Source organism: Lepidochelys kempii, chromosome 2 (assembly GCF_965140265.1).
Source record: "Lepidochelys kempii isolate rLepKem1 chromosome 2, rLepKem1.hap2, whole genome shotgun sequence".
In the NCBI taxonomy this organism is placed as follows: Eukaryota; Metazoa; Chordata; order Testudines; family Cheloniidae; genus Lepidochelys; species Lepidochelys kempii.
This window is the reverse complement of record NC_133257.1, coordinates 30091141-30115333: the sequence shown is the minus strand read 5'-3', so window position 1 is coordinate 30115333 and position 24193 is coordinate 30091141. Positions and strand designations below refer to the sequence as shown.

At 38.8% G+C, this 24193-nt stretch overlaps 1 protein-coding gene across 5 annotated transcripts in view; it reads right to left on the bottom strand.

Moving 5' to 3' along the window:
* The window catches only part of CSMD3 (CUB and Sushi multiple domains 3), a 1204651-nt gene that overhangs the window by 339677 nt on the left and 840781 nt on the right, over positions 1–24193 (bottom strand). For all 5 annotated transcript variants that reach the window (XM_073330296.1, XM_073330291.1, XM_073330295.1 and 2 more), the window contains one exon: positions 1206–1397. In XM_073330296.1, the coding sequence (XP_073186397.1) occupies positions 1206–1397 (192 nt within the window). The remainder of the gene's footprint in view (positions 1–1205; positions 1398–24193) is intronic.

The following is a 24193-nucleotide window of genomic DNA, read 5'->3' as shown; positions in this document are numbered from 1 at the left end:
GCAAGAGATGCAGGTTGATCTGTGTAACTGACTAGTGCTCATCATTATTTACTACTCCATCACTTTGTGTGTCTTCTCCAAATTTTAGCAGTAGTAATTTTATATTTACTTCCAGATCATTGATACGGATATTGAATAGCATTGCGCCAAGAACAGATCCCCGCAAGGCCCCACTAGAAACCCCCTGTTGGATGATGATTCTCTAGTGCAGAGTTCCCAGACTTGTTCCGCCGCTTGTGCAGGGAAAGCCCCTGGCAGGCCAGGCCAGTTTGTTTACCTGTATGTCCCTCGGCCCGCGCTGCTTCCAGCAGCTCCCATTGGACTGGAGCAGTGAACCGTGGCCACTGAGAGCTGCGACTGGCCTAACCTGCAGACGCAGCAGGTAAACAAACTGGCCTGGCCTTGCCAGGGGCTTTCCCTGCACAAGCAGCGGAACAAGTTTGGGAACCACTGCTCTAGTGTAATTACTTTTTTGCTGATATATCAATCAGTTTTTAATTCATTTAATATTGGCTACACTGATTTTGTATAGTGCTCTTAAAAAAAATCAGAATGACATCAGTGGTTGAGTGAAATGTCTTACCGAAGTATAAGCAGATCACGTCCTTAATCAAACTTCTGTTCTCATCAAGGAACAATATCAAGTTTGTTTGGCATATTTTCCATAAACCACGCTGATCAGCTTAATTGCACTGCCATCTTTTACTTCTTTACTGAGTGTGTCCCAGGTTAGTCTTTCCATGATTTTGCCCCAGATCAACATCAGGCTAACCAGCCTATAGTTACCCAGGTCATCCCATTTACCCGTTTTAAAGATTGGCACATTAGCTTTAATCTCAGTCCCCTGTAACTTCCCAACTGTTTTAAGTTTTGTTTCAAGAAAAAACTATTGGTGTCTTTGACATCTTCCCTCATGCTTCCTCTGTCACAGGCCATCTAATGGTAGATTATATGACCTGTGAAGAAGAGTATGAGAAAAGGGTGTTTGAGAGCCACCAGGCTGATAACAGGATAATTTCCCACCAGATCTTTTACAAAGTGATTTGTCAGATGCACAGTACTCCTTAGAGCTAGTTCCATAAGTTTTTGAAGGTAGACCAATAAAATATCTTTACATAAAAGCAGGGTTATAGTACTGTTTGACGAACTGCGGTTTGGTTTCACAATTAGAAAAGCATTTCCATTTTCTCTTGTTTTCTGCATACCTATACAGACTGGTGGGCTGGGCTGCCAGAAGTACCGATTTTCTACCTGAATGCAGGTTATCCTCTCATCTCCTTGCAGCTCATATCCAGGGTCACACTGAAAAATAACCGTGTCTCCAGGTTCTCTTCCATCCCCATTTCGAGTTCCGTTCATAGGAATACCAGGATCACGGCAGGCAGTGGCTACAGAGCCTAACAAGGACAAAAGAAATGTCAGCTTTTAATTCACATTAATTATACTGTATGTTTTTCATATCTGTTAAGTCGTTCTTCCAGTCCCAACAAGCTTCCATGTTCTTTGTGGTTTGGGGAAATTAACCAAAAATCAGCCAGTTAAAATGCTTCTTTGATACAATTATTCATTTTATTTGCCATTTGTTTTAATTACTGAATGTCACGTATTATATATATTTTTTCTATGTAGCATTTCAATACTGACAAAGCAGTCATATTTGCTAGCAGACTTTACAATCTGAGTTGCTAAACATAGGGACATTTTGGAGAATGAGAAAGCTGGCTCAAGAAGAGCAAGTTGCATAATTCATTTGTGTACCACTACATCTCCAGATGTTATGAATACTGTTTTTCTTAAATGTATCCATTGTTTAATATTTTGTAACAAACCTTGAAGTTACTTTTAATACACACATTATGTTAGCCACATTCTGTCCCGCTTTTGTAACTGTTGATGCACTGGCTTATTAAAAATATGAATGCACTTTACTCAGATAGAACTTGCAATCAAAGTACCAGCAAGCAGAATTGAGCTCATGTAACATGTCTAACTCACCATTTCCACCCACGATTACTCCGATTGCACGTATAATCACAGTAACTACTAGAGCAAATGTGCACATAGATTGTTTAATATCTTCCCGTAAACTTTATATATTATATACTATGGCCAAAATATTCAATTTTACATCTAAAATACATTCTGCCTACTTACATGCCACCTACAATGAATGTATATATAATAGTAATGTTCTCATATCCTGCCCTTAACAATTGAATAGCATGACTGTGCACTATTGAACAATTGCTGCATTCCATCCTAATGGTGCCTGAAGTGATTCTTACAAACAGTTTGGGACCTGGTGGGAGAACGCTGGTATTATAAAATGTAAGGTGATAGTACTGGCATATATTATTGTTTATATATTGGTTTTTTCCCATAAGTGGGTATGCACTTGCACCTTTAAGGTGAGGAAAAAAAAAGTATCTATCATCTCAAATTATAAACCTCACTTTGTGTGACCTCCAGCAACATGCTGATAAAACATGCACACATGCCCTTCCCACCCCAAGACATTTGTCACCACTGGTATCACTGACCTTTTTTAGAGGTTTCTAGAGAAAATGGATGAAGTTCCTCTCCTCTGGGATTTTTATTATTAATTATTATTATTATTTCTGATACTAATTCCTTTTTACCTCCCAACTCTAACTTTTCAACTATGGAGGAACTCTGGAGATCAAGGTAGAGACTGCCTCAGTATTGCTGAATTGTATGCACCCAATTCTCTTCCCAGCCTGTACATCCCATCACTGGATCATGACAAAAGGCTAACACAATCCCCCCTAGAGGCCCCAAAGTGGTGGTGCAGCTTCACACATCCCCAGCACAGGCCACTGTATGTCAGGCACAAGTTAACCCTAAGCCAGTTAAAGTTATTTGATAGCTCATCTTTCACCTTCAGGGAGTTAGCTGCCAACTGTCATATCTGTTATCCTTACTGTATACTGGTGTGTTTAACTTACTTTTGGCTCCTCCTTCTCGACTATGTGAATTCACACCATTGATAAAGAAATAAGAATTTGCTGGACCAGAAACTGTTTTTCTCTCTTAAATCAAAGAGTTGGACACTAAAGATGGCACCTTCTCTGCCTATAAGCAATGTGACTGCTATTGAATTTGGATTTCTGGAAAAGTCAGATCTCATATATGAACTCATATAGGAGGTTTGACTATTTGCAAAGACCTATGTAAGTTTATTGACAAACTGCACAGTTAGCTACTAATTTAGAATATACAGTTTCACATTAAACAGACAGTCTCACTTACGTTTTAAAATGTAAGAGCTTATTCTCTCACATAGATGAGGTAAGAAAAAAATCACATATCAGGTATTTAAGACTCATTGGTGTTCTTGAAAGGATAGATACATCTGATTTTCCTTTGCTTTATGGGAATAGCTAAATGAGTTCTTATGTTTGTCTAATGTGGAGAATTCTATTCCAGTGCTTTTATTTAAGAGACTTCTTAAAATATGGGGCGGGGGGGAAGGGGGAAATCTGAACCGCATCTCTATTGGTAATTTACGCACCCCTCTCATTCTATAACATGTTTCAGAGTAACAGCCATGTTAATCTGTATTTGCAAAAAGAAAAGGAGTACTTGTGGCACCTTAGAGACTAACCAATTTATTTGAGCATAAGCTTTCATGAGCTACAGCTCACTTCATCGGATGCATACTGTGGAAAGTACAGAAGACGTTTTTCTACACACAAACCATGAAAAAATGGGTGATTATCACTACAAAAGGTTTTCTCTCCCCTGACCCCACTCTCCTGCTGGTAATAGCTTATGTAAAGTGATCACTCTCCTTACAATGTGTATGATAATCAAGGTGGGCCATTACCAGCACAAATCCAGGTTTTCTCCCCCTTCCCCCCCCAAAAAAAAAACACTCTCCTGTTGGTAATAGCTCTATCAAGCATTCTTATAACTACAATACCCACCTGCAGAAGTGAAGAAACAGATTGATAGAGCCAGAAGAGTTCCCAGAAGTCACTTACTACAGGACAGGCCTAACAAAGAAAATAACAGAACGCCACTAGCCGACACCTTCAGCCCCCAACTAAAACCCGTCCAACGCATTATCAAGGATTTACAACCTATCCTGAAGGATGACCCAACACTCACAAATCTTGGGAGACAGGCCAGTCCTTGCCTACAGACAGCCCCCCAACCTGAAGCAAATACTTACCAGCAACCACATACCACACAACAGAACCACTAACCCGGGAACCTATCCTTGCAACAAAGCCCATTGCCAACTGTGCCCACATATCTATTCAGGGGATATCATCACAGGGCCTAATCACAGCAGCCACACTATCAGAGGCTCGTTCACCTGCACATCTACCAATGTGATATATGCCATCATGTGCCAGCAATGCCCCTCTGCCATGTACATTGGCCAAACTGGACAGTCTCTACGTAAAAGAATAAATGGACACAAATCAGATGTCAAGAATTATAACATTCATAAACCAGCCGGAGAACACTTCAATCTCTCTGGTCACGCAATCACAGACATGAAAGTTGCGATATTACAACAGAAAAACTTCAAATCCAGACTCCAGGGAGAGACTGCTGAACTGGAATTCATTTGCAAATTGGATACAATTAACTTAGGCTTGAATAGAGACTGGGAGTGGCTAAGTCATCATGCAAGATAACCTATTTCCCCTTGTTTTTTCCTACCCCCCCCAACCCCCAGACGTTCTTGTTAAACCCTGGATTTGTGCTAGAAATGGCCCACCTTGATCATCATACACATTGTAAGGAGAGTCATCACTTTAGATAAGCTATTACCAGCAGGAGAGTGTGGTGGGGGGAGAGAAAACCTTTTGTAGTGATAATCACCCATTTTTTCATGGTTTGTGTGTATAAAAACGTCTTCTGTACTTTCCACAATATGCATCCGATGAAGTGAGCTGTAGCTCACGAAAGCTTATGCTCAAATAAATTGGTTAGTCTCTAAGGTGCCACAAGTACTCCTTTTCTTTATTCTATAACATGTTTTTAAAGCAAAATTTCAAATGAATTATTTTTCCACACCATCAAACTCTGCATTTATCCAAACTGCACACCTCTTTTACTTAAAAAAAGATGGAAAAACTTTCATGTAAGAGACACTGTAAATAAAACTGGGTCAGATCTATAGTTTCATATCCCAGTTAGAGTTCTGCTTATTTTTAAGTATTTAGAAGAGCAACCCAGAAAAAAGGAGAGGACACTGAACCGGTCTCACTTCAAGAATCAGATACAGAGTCCAAGACTGATATAAATACTTTGTAGTTTAAATTTTGAAGAAAAAATAATTTACTATACAATATTGATATAATTTACTTTTTTTTTGCATTGCTACATATGTTGGAATGCAATTTCTGTACTTTAACAAGCAAAGACTCTTTAGTCTTATGACAAGAAGAGCTGGTCCCTTTGAGTAATTTTTTATTATTATTATTATTATTTATTGTAAGCAGTCTGAAAACCTATAAATTACTAGAAGAGTTGGATAATTAAGACAGCTTGTCACACAATACTTTGGAAGTTTTATTCCCTATTTGTCAGTAATAACTTTTCAAGGATACAGCTACATAACAATAGATGGTTGATAGATTTGTGGGGAAGATGGTGTATGGGTACTGCACTGGTTTTACCTACATAGATCTGCCATGCTTCTGATGCTTTTGAGTTTCTTATTTGTATCTGTATTAAAAATATGTATTAGGTTTGGGAGATACCACCAGTTCTACCAATTTTCTCCATTTAAAAGCATAGGGAACCTCTCTCAAACCAGTGGGCTCTTTTAAGATCATACCACTGTACACAGAAACAAACTGTGAAGAGAACTGATAAGAATATTTCTATTAAAAGTAAAAAAAAAAAAAAAAAAAAAAAAAAAAGAGCATGCTAATGTTTTTCCTCCCATTTTTTAGCCAACATTATTTGGAACACTGATTTGAAAAGGTAGTCTTATATGTTGTTCTATATATGAAGTAATGTATTCTTAAAATACACTCAAATGGAATGCAATCTCTACTGGTATATACAAATCTTTTGTATTAAAACTTCCATTTGTAATCTTGTAATATGTATTATTTTTACTTCCTCCCAGATTCCATTTTCTGCTGTAAGAATAACTGAGGGTTAAAACCTAGCTAAAAGAATATATTATCTTCATGAGTTTTTCTTTCTTAATATATTGCTGTTAATTTCAAAGGATCTTGTGTTTGTTCTACCTGGTGAAATTAATAGTTCTCTTATTGCATTTCTAATACTCATAGTTTCTTTGTCTGTTGACATGTCAATACCAACTTTCATCATTCAGCTATTAAAATTCAATAAATATAATTTTCAGCATAGTAAGAGATGGTTTGTAACTAGTCATTTCTCTCATGTGTTTGCTTTGAAGGGGAAAAGGAAGTGGTCAGATTCCTAGTAAAATAAAATACCCAGGATAAGTATTCTAGAATGCAGAAACATGCTTTACATAGGGCCAGATGCAAAAAAAACCAACCCCCCCCCCCCCCAAAAAAAAAAACGAACAAACAAAAAAAATACCAAAAAAACCCCACAACTGACCAAAACACAGAAAACAAAACCAATCTAACACTGCTCATGCAGGAGACAGGTGTGGGCCAAAGCTCTATACTATGCATCCTTATGCAATCTATGCATCACTTGAGAATGGGGGTTATTCGGATACCACTAGTCCCACAACTTTCCCAACAGCTGCTTTGTATAACTCCTAGTCTAGTTTTCTGTGTCTGACACTTGCTCATTATTAATACGGTTTGTATTTCTTTCTGAAATGCATTTATCGTCTTTGTGAGGTGTCTTTTTATTGGATTTTTGTCTTGCTTTCTACTTCTTATTCTCTCTTTTGTCTCATTTTTATGCCTTTTTTATTTCCTTTCTTCCTTCCACCACTCTCTCGTCAACTGTCTTAAGTACCTTCTGGCTGTATCGAAGAATCCCTTTCTATTAGCTGTTCAATTCTCTCAATCATCTTTCCCTATGAAAATTTGTGGAGTAAGCACAAATTCTAGCAAAGATAAAGTCCTTTATAACCTTGCTATTACACCTGCAATGCAGTCTTGAAAGAAGTATTTCTGTGAAGTGAATGGAGCTGACTACCACAGCTTATCATAAGCTTGTTGATAGACTGTAAAGCTCCTTGTGACATGCTCAATTAAAAAGTGTGTGTAAGGTCAATCTGCATTATATTCTTATCTTGGCAGTAATTAATTTGTGGTGCAACAAAAGGACCCCTACTGATCACAGCTATTGAACTTTGTGGTGAAGTTATGAAACACACATATTGCTGCAAGCTATATTTCATATGGGAAAAGGACTCTGATCCAATGCTCAGTTTAATAGCTATCACAGATCCACACAGCTCAAGGGAAGTATTAATAGAGTGAATATTTGTGTGTTGTCAGCAGGTGTCATTGAACCTGGAACCTTTGGAGCTTAGTGCATGAGCCTCTACTGCATGAGCTAAAAGCCACATGCCCCTTAGCTAAGGCTATAGAGCAGACTCATTACTCTCTCTAAGAGGTCTTGGTGCCACTAGATGGGACAGAGCACCACACCCAGGTCGTGTGTGGGTTACATATGCATGCACGCACTGTGTGTGTGTGTGTGTGTTCACATGTGCGCAGTGTGCTCATGTGTGTGTTTGGTATTTGCATGTGTCTGCGGTGGGGATTCAGAGGGGTCGGGCAACTTTTACATCACGGTCACCCCAGCCAGGAGACACCAATGTAGATCAGGAATAACACCACTGAAGCCACTCAAGGGCATTACACCAGTTTAAATATTTAAAGAGATTGATCATTTTCAGGCCAATGACTCTAGCCCAATGGTGGACTTGTGTGAGATTTAGACCGGGGAATGAGCGATAGCCCTGCTCAATGGCAACAACCAAGGAAATCTAAGTGTTTGAGGCTAGCTAGACTGGGTTTGAACACCATACTGTCTGCTAACGTTCTATGCTCCGCTTAGAAATTAATTTAATTTAGAAGCTAGGGATTGTAGAAAACTAATAAAGGAAGCAAAGGGACACAAGAAAAAAAATCTATTACCAGAAGAATTAAGGAAAATAAGTAGGAGGTCCCCCCCCATATATTAAAAACAAAAATAATCCTAAGAAAAGTACTGGCCCAGTTCCTAGATGGAAATGGTAGCATCTTCAATAAATAATAATATTAATAATAACAACAACAAAGCAGAAAAGGAAAAAGGGTTCAATAAATATTGCTGTTCTGAATTTGGGGAAAAAACACGATTTACTCTTCTCATAATGATGAAGATATTCTTTACATTTCAGTAGTAACTTATGAGGTTGTTAAACAGGAGCCGCTAAAGTTAGCCATTTTTAAATTAGCACATCAACAGAGAATTAACATTCAAGAGTTTTAAAGGAGCTGGCCAATTAGCTTACTAAATCATTAATGTTGATTTTAAGTAAGTCTTGTAACACTTGGGAAATACCAAGAGAGTGGAAGAAAGCTAAAAAGGGTAAATGGGATTGTCACAGATGTTGCAACTTTATGCAATATTTTTGGGAACCATATTATGTTAACTGTATGAATGAATTATTTAACACTGTGGGCCAAGGATTGTGCAACTCTATGAAAGAGTCGCCAGAGCTCCATCAAGAACTAAAACCAGCAGTGGACAACTAAGGTGAATCACATAGGTTACTTCCACAGAAATAGCAATTACTGGGGATGGTTGCATATATTGGCTCAAACTATTTTTTTCCAAAAAGCAACATACAAAGAAAGATTGCTCGATATTAAAAAAAGCTGGGTTTAAACTGACTCGGGACCTTCTCTCTGATCGAGCAAACAGACAATCCATTCCATCTGTCCAAGGGCCTCATTAAATGCAGAAGGGTTGAAAAGACATTGGCCTCCTACAGCCCCATAACAGTGATGGGTGATCTCTGGTAAGCTTTTAGCTTGAGTATAGGAACTTTCATTTTTTTTAAACCTGTTTTCTCTATAATGCTTTTATCTTTAGAATAAAGATGCTTGCTTAGAAAAAAAAGCAATCTCGTGTCCTGTAATGGCTGGCAATACACTCTTCATAGCACTCAGAGAGCAAAACATGGGAGCTAGCATTTAGCTAGACTGGCTTGTTGGAAAGATCACTATGTATGGCAGGAAGCTGTGCATCCTTAAAATCCTGGTCAGGAGGGAGAGAGGAATAGGTCTTTGCCCAAGAGAGGTGAGAGCTCAGAGCCAGAAACCTTAAGTGGGTGTCCTCAAGAGACTACGGAGGGGGGAATATAGGTGTAACTACCCTGAAACTGACAGGAATTACCGAGTTAATTATAGGCCTGGCAGTCTGACACTGGTCCCAGGCAGAAAATGGAGCAGCTGATACAGGACTCCATTAATAAAGGATCAGTGACAATCAGGGTAGGTTTATGGAAGTTAGATCCTGTCACACTAACTTAATACACATTTTTGATGAGATTACAATTTAGTTAATAGAGGTAACAGTGTTAATATAAGACTTCTGTAAGGCATTTGACTTGGTCTCACATGACATTTTGCTTAAAAAAAACCACAAGAACGATACAAAATTAACATGACAAACATTAAATTGATTAAAAATGGATTGACTGAGAGGTCTCAAAATGTATTTCTCAATGGGGAATCATCATCAAGTGAGTGTGTTTCTATTGAGATCCCTCAGGAATTGGTTCATGGCCCTATGATCTTTATTTTTTTTTAATCAATAACCTGGAAGAGACCATAAATCATCATTGATAAAGTCTGCAAGGGGCACAAAGACTGGGGAGTGTTAAATAATGAAGAGGCCAGGTCATAAATACAGAGTGATCTGGAGTGCTTGGGCACAAGTGAACACTATATGTTTTAGTAGTATGTAAATACATACATCTAGGAACAAAGAATGTAGGACATCCTTACAAGATCGGAGGGGGGAGGAGCTCTATACTGGGAACCAGTGACTCTTGGAAAATATTTGGGGGTTGTGTTGAATAATCAGCTGAACGGGAGCTCCCAGTGCAACACTGTAGCCAAAAGGGCTAATGAGATCCTTGGATACATAAACAGGGGAATCTTTAGTAGCAATAGAGAGGGTTATTCTGCCTCTGAATTTGGCACTGGTGTGACCACCTCCTGAAATACTGTGTCCAGTTCTGGTGTCCACAATACAAGAAAGATGTTGATAAACTGGAGAAGGTTCAGAGAAGAGCCACAAGAGTAATTAAAGGTTTAGAAAACATGCTTTATAGGGATAGACTCATGGAGCTCAGTCTATTTAGCTTAACAAAGAGAAGGTTAAGGGGTCACTTGATCACAGTCTGTAAGTACATGGGGAACAAATATTTCATAATGGGTTCTTCAGTCTAGCAGACAAAGGTATAACGAGATGCAAAGGTTGGAAGGTGAAGCTAGACAAATTCAGCCTGGAAATAAAGCATTAAAAGTTTAACCATGAGGATAATTAATTATTGGAACAAGTTACGAAGGGTCATGGTGGATTCTCCATTCCTGGCAATTTTAAAATCAAGATTGGATTTTATTTTTTTAATTCAAAAGAAATTATTTTGGGTAAGTTCTCTGGCCCATGTTCTAAGAACACAAGACTGGCCATATTGGGTCAGATCAATCGTCCATCTAGCTCAGTATTTGTCTTCTGACAGTGGCTGGTGCTAGATGCTTCAGAGGAGTGAATAGAACAGCACAATTTACTGAGCAATTCATCCTCTATTGTCCAGTCCCAGCTTCTAGCAGTCAGAAGTTTAGGGACACCCAGAGCATGAGGCTGCATCCCTGATCATCTTGGCTAATAGCCATTGAGGGACCTATGGTCCATGAACTTATCTAATTCTTTTTTTCCCCAGTTATACTTTTGGCCTTCACAATATCCCCTGACAACAAGTTCCACAGGCTGACTGCATTATTTGAAGTACTTCCTTATGTCTATTTTAAACCTGTTGTATACAGGAGGTCAAACCAGATAATCACAATGATCCTTTCTGGCTTTGAAATTTATGAATCTATTACTCCATGAGGCATGGTATAAAATACATTGTCATGGAGTCCTCTAATAATCATGTACTGGTGTACATTCTTGTAAATAAAGTTGATATTCTGTGTCTATGTCAATCATCTCTATCTCAGAAAGGAAATAACATCCTCAGGGGGTTCAAAGGTTCCTGACAATTCAAAAGCCATGACAATTTGTTATTTGACTGTTACTTTCAGGAGATAACAGCTCCATTTATATACAATAAAGCTATTTTTTAAACATAGCAATGTAGGTGTAATAATGTAACCACTGATAGAGTTAATTTGTAAAATGTATCAAGATTACTTGCAGTAAACAGTGATTTATAAATTGAGTTTTTTGAATGCATGGCAACTGTACTATAATTTAAAAGGCCCGATTCTCCTCTTTTATACTGGTATAAATCAGGAATAACACCACTGAATACGTGCCAAAGTGTTTTGGGTTGTTTTTCTTTGGCAGGGGAAGGGGAGCGGTTTGTGGCTTTGTTTGGTTTAACTTTATGGAATGCATTTTCAGGACACAACCCTATTGTATTCAAACTCCAAGCTTCTCAAATTCCAAGCAATCTAGAAGCCAGAGCATCTCAGACAGAAAGACATTTCCCAAACAAGTTTATTCTTAACCTGTCTAAGCCCAATGTGTATTTCCAGACCCTATGCACCTTATTTAAGTCTTTCCATAAGTCGGGGTACTGTATTTCAAACTCATATTGTCCTGAACCAAGGGCAGTTCAGACAGTTGTTTAAAAAAAATCCAGACAGTTGTTTAAAAAACTCAAGCTGCCTCAAACTTGAGCTAACCCCTTTACTTAAGTATTGACTTCAAATCTAACAATGACCATCCCAAATAAAACTTTTAGGAGCAGCTCCTCTCTGAAGAGTAACGATGCAAAATGGCCACTCTGCTGTCAGACTGCACTTGACATATCTGCTGAATTACTGATTAAAATACATTCTAACTACTTTTAACTCCTGTAGCTTCTGTTGATCCAATACAGATTTGGGAGCAGTATCAACAAAATCATGAACTTAATTCTGATTGCAATGTGTGTGTGTGTGTGATTTCTGTGTTTCCCAAGTTTTAGAGCCCATGTAATTTTTAGAACTAGCAGTTACATAAACTTCTGCTTATTGGGCTTACAAAATCCTTGACATTGTCCTGGCTCCAAGCTGAGAAATTATTATTAATTATTATTAATTATTATTATTATTAACAGTCATAGTTTGTATCTTTTAAGAAAAAAGATGGATAACAGGCATGAGGTTAATACATTATACTACATTATTTTTTATTTACAAATTTCCTATAGATGGCTTTGAACAGAATGGATTTTAAAAGCAAAAAATACAGCACAGCCCTTATCAAGTCTTCTTGGGTAATTTTCAGAGCTTTTTCTTTTCCAGTATGGCTCATAATTACATCTCTCTCTCTCTAAATACAACTATGCACTACTGAATGCTTTTTATTCCTTAACATTTGCCCACAGCTTCAAAACTGTGCTTGAAAACCAGTCCCAAATTAATGGACATATGGTTTCAGATACGAGGCTCAGCCAGGCAGATCACTTCCACTACTAGGTCTGGGAAATAGGACAGCATGGGTTGCCATACAGCAAAAAAGTGCCACCAAACAGGTTTGGAACCTATTTTATTTCAACAGAGCACTTTTTCCTTTTAGAGAAATTGGTGTCTATAATGTCTTCATTTCCACTTACACCATTTTTTCCTTCCGGTTATGATTGACCACAATATTTTCAGTCATTTTATACCAGCTCTATCCCCTCTTTGGATGTATGTAAGCCCTGTTTGCTTGGAGTGACACTCTGTCCCCCTCTAGTGGCGGCTATGCCAGCTAGAGATTGATGGACCTGCTACAGCCTTAGCTAAGAGAGGTGTGTTTCAGCTCTGGCAGTCAAGGCTTGTGCCTTTAGCTCAAGAGGTCCCAGGTTTGACACCCATTGCCCATGCCCGTGTGGGTTGGTGTTACATAGATATAGATACACACACAGAGATAAATCTGGTGGCAAATAACCAAATTCTCTGAAAGAAAAAAAAATGCTCTTAGCTCAAGAAATATTCCCTAGACATTGAGAATCATGCCCATTATCACCCAGTTACTAATCTTCCTTCTTTGGAAGAGATTATTGAGAAGGTTATAGTGAGACAATGCTAATTATACATCTGAAGCCCTCAGATTTTATTGACTCATGTCATTCTGGTTTTAGAATTGGAATGGAATGATACAGCATTGAAACTGCACTGGCCTCAGTCAATATTCTCTCTAATCTATCCTACATTTCTACCTACCGGGCTCCCATTACCTCAGATATACAGACCTTCCAAGTATTTAGCAAGATAGCTAAATATTGTGAGATAGGAAATTATTGTCCCCAACTTACTGATGGGGAACTGAAAGACACAAAGCCTGACGGTATGTCTAACTGCAATGAAACACCCACACCTGTCCCATGTCAGCTGACTCAGCCTCATGGGGCTTGGCCTATGGGGCTGTTTAATTGTGGTGTAGACATTCAGGCTCAAGCTGGAGACAGACTCTGGGACCATATGAAGGGGGGAGAGTCATAGAGCCTGGTTTCCAACCCGAGCCTGAACATCTACACTGCAATTACACAGCCCCATAGCGTGAGCTCTGCAAGACCGAGTCAGCTGACACAGGCCAGTTGTGGGTATTTAATTGCAAGGTAGACTTAGCCTGAATTACTTGCCAAAGATCAGACAGGAAGTATATGGTAGAATTAAGCCCACATGTCTTTGAGTCCCACAACAGTGTCCAGATGAGTGATGGGCAACCTGTGGCCCATGGGCTGCAAGCAGCCCCTCAAGGTAATCTGATTGTGGGCCACAAGACATTTTGCAGACATTGACCATCTGCAGGCACAGCCCCCTGCAGCTCCCAGTGGCCCTGGTTCACCGTTCCTGGCCAGTGGGAGCTTCGGGAACATGCCAGAAACCTCAACTATATTGTACATAATAGAGTATGACCAAAAATACATAAGCAGTTTGAGCCAAGGTTGATCTTTAAAATGTGAGACCCCTTTGAATTCAACTACCTATTTAAAAGATGATCAGAAGACCCTCTGCTTATTTTTAGCCCCTGGGCATGGTAATTTGACTCAGTACATAAAACTGTATATAGCACTTTTCATCTCAGATCTCAAAGCATTTTACAAAGGGGGAAATTGAGGCACAAAACAGTAAACTAATTTGCCCAAGGACAAACAGTGAGTCAGTAGCAAGGCCTGAAAAAAGAAAACTATTGTTTCCTAACTTTCTGTAGCTCTCAATCTGCTCTCCACATTTCCTCTGTATAATCTAGAGAAGACTCTATTCCTGCAGAAAGACTTAGAGCGTGCACCAAGTCAACTTCCAGCAACCTTAACTGAGAAGTTCATTAACATGCTGTGACTTTTCTGTAGCAGGCTGTTCTCATAACTGCAGCAAAATAGACTGTAGACTAATCAATATAATAAGGGAACCAAATACAAATTTACAATATGCCAAAGAAAGAAGAACTCGCATGTTAGTCAGCTGGGGAAAAAAGCTTCTTTGCAGGTGGAGGACAGAGAGCAGCATGCCCAGGCCTCATGCAGCTTTCCTCCCTAATGGGGGCTGCTCCTCAGCCAGATGATCAAGATCCCCTTTATGTACAGTAGGGGCATGCAAACAACTTATTTTCTTACCTGAATGCTACTATGGCTGGCCAGCTCCCACCACCACTTTAGATATTCAAATACTATGGTGAATGGGGTCATAAAAGTATCCCTAGACAGACCCCTGTCTCATTCAGCAACTAGAAGAGGAAGTGGCACCCAGAATAGTTTAACCCTTATATCTCTGAATCTATTTTTACTAGCTATTGCATAATCAGAAATAAAATACATGCTATAATCTAAATTTTCAAAATATTTTAGTTGCCAACATTTCAAAGCCACTGACTCATACCAATTTATTCGTATGGCAACATTTTGACTGTGCACCATTTAGATCAGATGTCAGCTTTAAATAATTTAATAAAACAGAAATGATTAACAAATGAGAAAGGATTAATAAGAAAGATACAGAGAACTCTGTTAGAAATACAGCATAAGAGTATTTTCATTCACTACAGTTCTGCATTTGGGTCAGAGAACGGATTTTTTTTTTTCACTTTCTGTTTTGTTTTGTTTTATAGAAAACTATAAGGTTCTGGGGTGATTTCCATTAGTAGGTGAAGAAAGCCCCATTGATTCATCACTTCATTATTAACAGCCAGATTTGTTATCTCAGATGTGTGGTACATGTTTCCACATAGCTTGAAAAGAAAGAATGTTAGCAGATTTATCAGGATTCAAGAAGATGTGTTTTACAAATGTGAAATTAAAATTTGGACTTTAAACATTATTTTGAGGGATAATACATTACTAATTAGAAGCAAATGCTTCCCTGATTTATGATGACATTTTCATGACTAACTTAAAATTTACTCTCAGTTGTACATTTGTAAATCTAGAGTAACTCCACTAAGATCAAGAGATTTACTTGGGCTTTACAGTGGTATAAATGGGAGCAGTTTGTCCCAATGGGGTTGCATATGGTTTAAGTCAGGACAGAGTTTGTGGCTCGGGGTTCATTTTAATTAAAATTAAAATAACTACGCAAAAATTACAGGTTTCAGAGTAACAGCCGTGTGAGTCTGTATTCGCAAAAAGAAAAGGAGTACTTGTGGCACCTTAGAGACTAACCAATTTATTTGAGCATTAGCTTTCGTGAGCTACAGCTCACTTCATCGGATGCATACCGTGGAAACTGCAGCAGACATTATATACACACAGAGATCATGAAACAATACCTCCTCCCACCCCACTGTCCTGCTGGTAATAGCTTATCTAAAGTGATCATCAAGTTGGGCCATTTCCAGCACAAATCCAGGTTCTCTCACCCTCCACCCCCCCCCCCCCCCCCACACACAAACTCACTCTCCTCTGGTAATAGCCCATCCAAAGTGACAACTCTCTTCAGAGTGAGTTTGTGTGTGGGGGGGTGGAGGGTGAGAAAACCTGGATTTGTGCTGGAAATGTCCCAACTTGATGATCACTTTAGATAAGCTATTACCAGCAGGACAGTGGGGTGGGAGGAGGTATTGTTTCATGATCTCTGTGTGTATATAATGTCTGCTGCAGTTTCCACGGTATGCATCCGATGAAGTGAGCTGTAGCTCACGAAAGCTCATGCTCAAATAAATTGGTTAGTCTAAGGTGCCACAAGTACTCCTTTTCTTTTTACGCAAAAATTGACAGCTTCTGCAGAGAAGAGCAAGGAAACCATTTTATTCTTCTGTCAATTGTTAATTGTTCTCAGATAGGAATACTATAGCCTAAAGTACCTTTGGCTACAAGGCACCAACAGGGTGTTTTATGTGTAAACATTAATTCACAATATCTACCTGTACAGAGAAAACACATCCCATATACTACTAATTTAAGAGTGAGAAAGAGATAACAATTACTGCTGCTACTAGTACCAATCACTAACCTGTGACAGGAATTGAAAGCTTTTCATGGGCACCAGTGTAACTAGCTGTAGCCTTAGAAATTATTGCTAGCTTGAAAGAGAGAGATGGGCAGCGAGTGATGGAAGAAATAAATCCACAGAACAGCTTCATATGTTTAAGTCTTTCAATGGTCCTGGAGCTCTTAACAAAACAAAAAACATAGTCCTAAAACTCAGGAGTCTGTACATTAATGAATATTTCTGACAGGAAATTTCTCTCAAGTCTCTGAAAGCTGCACATCAAATTATTAATTAAATTAAATTGCCTAATTAAATTAATGGCCTAATTTAAAGCCTATTGAAATCATCAGATCAGGCCCTGGAAAAATAAAGGTGAGAAAAATTGTCTCTTACAGCATAAAGAACAGGAAAAAAGTCTTATTGTTTCTGTTTAAGAGGGGTAAAAGAGTAACTATATATTAAGGAGTGACACCTGTACCAACAACGCTGTAAAATGTAAACAAAACAATCCAGTCGTACAGAAAAAAGCTGAATCTCAGAAATCCATTCTGAAATCCACTGAAGATTAAGGACAGCAGCACTAGAAGTCTCGGCCATTGGAGAAATACAGCACAAAATTGCACAAGTTTCATCTCAGGAAACCTTCCCAAATGGAACTGTGTGGGAAAAGGGGGTTGTCCAAGCAAAGCGGAGAAGCAGAAAATCTGGGAGACAGATGCGGTCATAAATCAGTGACCAGACAGGGATACAGTGCTAAGCCTGGGAATCTATTAAAGGTTGTCTACTATTTACAACATCGTTTGAAAACCATGTATTGGTAGGAGATTACAATAGCTTATATTTTAGCTCTTCAATATCTCTCTTAAGAGTCAGATATGGGTTGTAATAAAATATATTTAAGATATTTTCATATAGGAATACAATATGTATTTTAACTTGTTTTTTATTGCCGGTGTTAAAATACAACTCGTATTGTCAGGTATGGCAAGGTACCTTCTTGGTCTCATCATCCTCTGCTGTTTTTTATTTTTTTTTTTTTGCCTTGGTGAGACAGGCTTGGGGTAAAACAGTCCCTCTTGGCTGCATGGGGTAGTCCATCCTTCTCTCAGCCAGTGTTTTGGGCCTGTTTTTCTCCTTTATGGGAGGGAATGCAGCCTCCCCTCCTGGAGAAGCTTGCTCCCTTACTGCTACTGCCAACTTGAGTCCTTCCCTCTCCGCTCCTCCTCTTCTCCCAACAGGGGAGGGTTTAAAAAGGTCTCAGGGAGCTCTTAGTTGGAATCAGCTGATCCTAATTGACCTCAGGTAACCCCTTCTCAGCTGAACCTGATTGTCCTGTAATCACCCCTCCTCAGTTGATAGGGAGGAGGGTCTTTTAACCTTCTGGACTGTTTTCTACCCCTCCCCCTTGCAGCTGTTTGTCCTGAGTTTATCACACAGGTTAACAATTACATGGATATGGGTACAATGTCTTGTTTCAATATATTTTAAACATTAATTATAAAGAACTCAAACAATATTACACAAACAGAAAAGTACAACATAGTAACTGTGCCATTTTAGACTCACAATCAGCTGAAGTTAGTCGATTCATCTTTAGTTGTTTGGTTATTTAGTTTGGGTATTTGAGGTCTGGGGAGGAGAGGGGAAAGGAATATCTTTATACCACAATTAACTGCTATCACATTAATCATAATTAGAGTGTCTAATCCAAAGACCACTGAAGTCTATAGAAAGACTCTAGTAAAATTTAGTGGGCTTTGAATCAAGCCGCCAGCCCAGTAATGAAACAATATATTATAGACAGATTTAAATTATGTTCTGGAAGTCAGGAAAGCAAACTTTTTTAAAAGAAATCTTAGAAAGGCCATCTTCCAACTCCTTGAATGATGCCTTCACTTTGAAAACCATATCTCTCTCTACCATAAATTACTTTTTAGTTGCAATGAAGGCAATGTAAACTGAAGAAAAGCTTTTTGATTAATTTTAATTCATCTGTCTGGACCTGGATTATATAGTGCATGTCTGAGTCAAAACAGATATTTGTTCCTTTCTCTTTTTATTTCATTTGTTTGCAGGGCCCGATTTGTGCTTCATGCAGACTCTTATGGCCTGAAGGGAGTATTCCTGATATTTATTTGGGATATTCAAGATCAGAATGAGTTCCAGAGTAACCTGTCTCAGCCAGATGACAAGGAAAATGTGATATGGACAATCCCTTCATGTTTGTGTGCTACATTTGGATACATCATTGTAAAACCATTCTCAGTAAATAGTGTCATCCTCAGATTCATGGCTTGGGACCTTTGGCATCAGGTTTTTAATTACATCATGGATTCTGACCCTCTGTCTTAGATAGGATGTCCCAAAATCCTAATGTTGCAGTAGCACTGTTTACTTTTCAAACACTCTCATTTTCCTGAAGTGCCTGCACGCACAGAGTTTTCAGTCCATGCTGCTTTTCTTACACTTTTTTTCCACTCTTTGTTATTTACGTTTCAGTGGACACTCCTTGCAGTTTCATCCCCTCAGTTTTATTTCACTTGGTCTCAAAGGAGTCCATGGAAATTTTAAAGTTATTTAGTTTAAAATGAAGAGATTCCAGAAGTTCTGTTACTGAAAGTGCCCATAAGGTGTTAGAAAATGAAGAGGTCACTCTGGGCCTAAAGCAGGATGCCATACCTACAACTTGCACTCCCCAGGTATGAGGTGCAAAGTCTTGTGCACATAAGGCATTGGAAAATTCAGAGGCCAACCTAGGCTTAAAAGAAGACTTCAGACCCATGGCAAAGTCATGTCTATCACCCTTAAAATTAAGACATTTAGGCATTTTTGTTCTTTGACTACATTAGACTTGTAAAATGTGAAGAGATTGTGAGTTTCAAAGGCTCAAACTCATTTTGCCCCCTCTAGTTCAGGAGTCCAGATACTGACTGGAAAAAAAGATGATTTAATAAGGATACCAATGTCAACCTGAGAAGCAATTTAGCACTGCGGGGATGTGGTTGCTTAACTGTATATCATACATGAAGCAGTAACACAGAACACTCTCTAAAGGAACATGTAGAACAAAAACCCCACTCCAAAATTTTGTTGAAAATGTGCCTGGAATCTAGAAATCAGGACAGTAGGCATTTATCATTCTCAAGCTTCCTCACAGGAAATGCTACTATGCCAGCACATCTCATCTCCCTTGTCTTCTTTTCCACCCCCACAGCAATTGCCTCTGGTCTGGCCTGTGCTTCTATTGTCCTCAGACACCATGGCAAATGGAACAATACAAAAACAGGATGACCTCCCATTCTTTCCCCCTTCCCAGCAATGCAACATAATACTAACCTAGAACTGCTACAGTAACGGTGATTGCGTGTAAATGTCTGCGGCATGCTTTAGAAGTATTCTACAAAATAATTAATGGTTGTATTTTTGTTAATTACTTAAGGTAAAATATATGTGTGTGTGTGTGTTAGAGTCATCATTTGAATGTCATGATATGGTCTTTTAGGATAACTTTACCAATATTAAATTTATCCTTGATTTGAATTGGAATAGACAGAACAGTAACTGATACAGTATTTGCCCAGACCCCTGCAGTGACAACTGAATATGTCAAAGCCACATTTACTTGGGTTTTATGAGAGTAATTAAAATTATTTGTAGGAGAATTATTTGTGGAAACTTAAGAGATATTATATAAAATAAACAGAATGGGAACAGAGGAAGTAAAGTTTTCTCTAAGAAAAGGAAAGAAAATGCATATCTGAGTAAATCTTTCAGTCTTCAAGAGTCTTGAAATCTCTGTTCACACTTTCCTTAGATATTTTTTATTAGTTTGAGGTTAAATAAGCATAACAAAGCATGCATATTATGTTTGATGCTTTCTGCAGTACATCCATCTGCTTGAAACAAGGCATGTCTAGCCTCAAACTACGAAAAGTAGATACAAGTTACTGAGTCAGGATTTCCGGTCTTACAGTAATGACAGTCTGGACTTGATTTATCTTATTATAAAAATAGCCTGGCCCTCAAAAGATTAAACTCACAGAGACCTAGATGTTTTTCCCATTAAAGACAAAGGTAAAATCCTCAGTTTTCAAGCACAATGGGACACAGAGAGGGTACCAGTTACAGACTCTTGGTCTGATCCAGCTCCCACTGAAGACAATGGACCATTTACACACATTACACCCAAACAAATAACCTATATTAAAAGTGCACTGTTACGATTGCGAAGTCAAGTACCCAAAAGTTAGAAAATGCCAGAATTAAGGTAGCCTGTGCAAATTTATCCTGGCCTCCTTGTGCATATGCATTATGATTCAGTCTTTAATTACATCATCATCATGCTCTTTTTTTCCTCACATACCCATGCGTCTTTCAGTGAACAGACTGAATGGTGCTCATTTAATGAGCAGCTATTCAATATTTTGTTTTCTCCTTATTGTTCAAAGCGTGGCCCCAAGCTTTCTTTACTGCAGGCTCTTCAAACTCTGCACTGAAGATAGAACTATTAATTTTGTCATGGGCTTTTCTATGGCACTCATCAATACACTACTCAAATGCTTCACAGACATTAATTAATTTAGCTTCTTCAAAATGTGAAGTTAGGGGTGGTATTATTCCCATTTCACAGATGGGCAGATGAGACACAGAGAGATTAAGTTCAAAAGCACCCATTACTTTTGGAGCTGACTCTGAGACACTTAGAATTGTATTGCTTCAGAGTACTTAGCACTATATAGCACTTTATATATGCAAGCTCAGCTCCCATTGACTTCAGCTGCAGATGTGCATGCTCATCAATTCTGCAAATCAAGCCCAGGGTTTCAAGCTGAGCACCCAGAAAATAAGGAACATGCAATCAATGACCACCTCCAAAAATCTGGTTTAAGTGACTGTTTTAGCATCACACAGAAATTCTGTGATAGAGACAGAGATAGAATCCAGTTCTCCAGGGCAGCATTCAACTCCCTAACCATGAGGACCTTTCTTCTCTTCCTGAAATCACCTGCTTCATTTACTACACATCTTCCACTTTCTACAACAAATGAGATAGGGGTCCTACAGACAACAGGCTCCTACATTACATAATCTTCATTCATCCCCCAAAATGGGTTTATCATGTGAAGTGAATAAGGTAAGGATCCCATGGGAGAAAAAGATTATGTGATTGCGTAATTAAAGACAAATGTAATGTTTATGTAGAAAGGGGCTGAATTAAGGTTTCTCACAGTCTGCCATCCTCAATCCCTTCCCTTGTTCTCTACCCTGCCCAGTCAGTCCCAATTCTCCACCCCCATGCCAGCTCCATGTCAAATCTATCTCTCCTCCCTCTCACCCCTGCTCCCTCCACTAGTGCCTAGACTCAGTCTCCCCTGGCCCCAGCCCCTCATCTGATTTTAGTGCCCCCCAGACAACTGGGTCCTAGTCCCCCAATGCCAATTCCTTCACTGGATTCCCCCAGCCCCAGTCCCCTTGACTAACCAGTCCTTGTCTGCACTCCACCTCCCTCACTACTCCCAGACTTCCCCCTCAAATCCTAGTCCCAGGTTTTTTTCCCTCCAGTCCATCTCACCAGATTCTTTGTTCTAATCTATTCCTTTTCCCCTGCCCCGGTCCAGCTTTTGGCCTCTCTGCACTGGACTCAGCTTGCTTCCTCCTCCATACTATCTGGGTGCCAGTAGGAAGCCATTGAGAACACTGGAGAGACAGACTCCCTGCTTTCAGTTCTAGTGCCCAGCCCCACCATGGCCTAGAGGAACTTGGAGCAGCCATTGCAGGAAAAGTTTGGCTTCATCCAGCCCTTGGCTGGAGTATGCTCATGTGCTTTGTAGGAATGGCACATGCACAGTCTAGTCAGTGCTAGTAGCTGTTAGAGATTTGAGCATGCACATAAGCTTTCGTGAGCTACAGCGCACTTCATCGGATGAATCGCATGCATCCGATGAAGTGAGCTGTAGCTCACGAAACCTTATGCTCAGATAAATTGGTTAGTCTCTAAGGTGCCACAAGTACTCCTTTTCTTTTAGCAAATACAGACTAACACGGCTGCTACTCTGAAACCTGAGCGTGCACAGTGAGCACAGAAACTTGGAGGACTTTAGCTGCTAATATCTAAGAAGTCTCTATTGAACTTTTCAAAGGCTTATAAGTTGGATAAATTTCTGTGGATTTTCACAAGGATAGAAAAAGCCATATTCCTGACACAAGGGCAACTCCCTGCCAAATTTCAAGTCCCTACTCCAAAGCTTGGGAACACCAGAACATAGCAAAGAAAAATCTGAAGATTTTATTTTTAACATGGACAAAATACTTTATTTTCCCCTATGCTAGTTCTTGGAAATAGCTGAACAGTTTTCACTGAGATAGATAGATAGATAGATGATACAAAATTCAGCCTAATGCAGACACTTCCATGTAAAATTTCAGCCAAAACTGTTCAAGTTTGGCAAAATTATAAACAACTAAAAACAAGGTATTATAGTGGGAAGTGTGAGATAACCTTAATATCAGATGGTGCTACCAGCTCTGCATATAGTATAGTAGATAAAAGAATAATTATTGTTTAATTTCTCTGTATACTATATGTATAATGCAGTATACCTCTTTCTCTCCTTTACTTTGAAGACCATTGTGGCATTACACCCTTTTTATTAACTATTTTCTAAATCTCTCTGTTCATATCTATTGCACAATCTATAAATGGAATCAAATTCTATTGTAGTTCAGTGTAGGCTACAATTTTGCTCTGGCTATCTCATCAGTTGCAGCCATTGGAGTCATTGAGTTATGCACATGCAGTTCATTGACCAACCTCTTTTACAGCTACATCACAGAATACAGAGCTGTACACAACTGACAGTGAAAGTGTGAGCATCCTGTTCTAATAATAAACATTTAATTTAACTAAAAAATACTCAGTATCATGTGAATAATTAAACATACAATTTACATTGCCACTGATTAAAATGACTAGCCAGCTAAAATATGTTAATAATCCTATTGGATACTCAAAATCTGCATTTCAAGAAATAGCAAAAGTAGAGTAAAAGCTCGTATTTTTTGTTTGTTAATTATACCCTAAGAGAAACTATGCTGTCATCATCTGTTTTATTCAAGAAGCATTAGACAATCAAAGAAAGTACATTAGAACCTGAAATTATCTCCCTTTCTCACTCACTCTTTTTTATTTATTTTAACTAAAAGCAGGAATTTAATCTTCATTTTGAATTGAGAATACCGAGTATCTACCCCAATTGTACAATATATAGTCTGAGAAAAAACACTGGATTTTCTCAAAATTTGCAATTCGTTGATGAGTCTGTGAATTAAAATTAATTAAAGTTGGACAATTTAAGGAATATATGATGTAAGCCTCACCTATTTTTGGTGTCCTTATCACTAAGAGGATTGTGTGCAGAGAGGAACAGCGGTATGCAAGAGCCTTGGGCTGGAGGAGAAGTTGAGTGTTGAAGTCATAATATTTCATGGACGCCTCACAGCACTAAGAGCCTCAGCATTTATGGTGGGAGTGCAGAGAAGTGAATCTCTGTTCATATGAACTCCTCTAATTCATCAGTGTGAAGCTCCACTCTGATAGAGTATCTGACAGAGTCAGAGGGGAGATC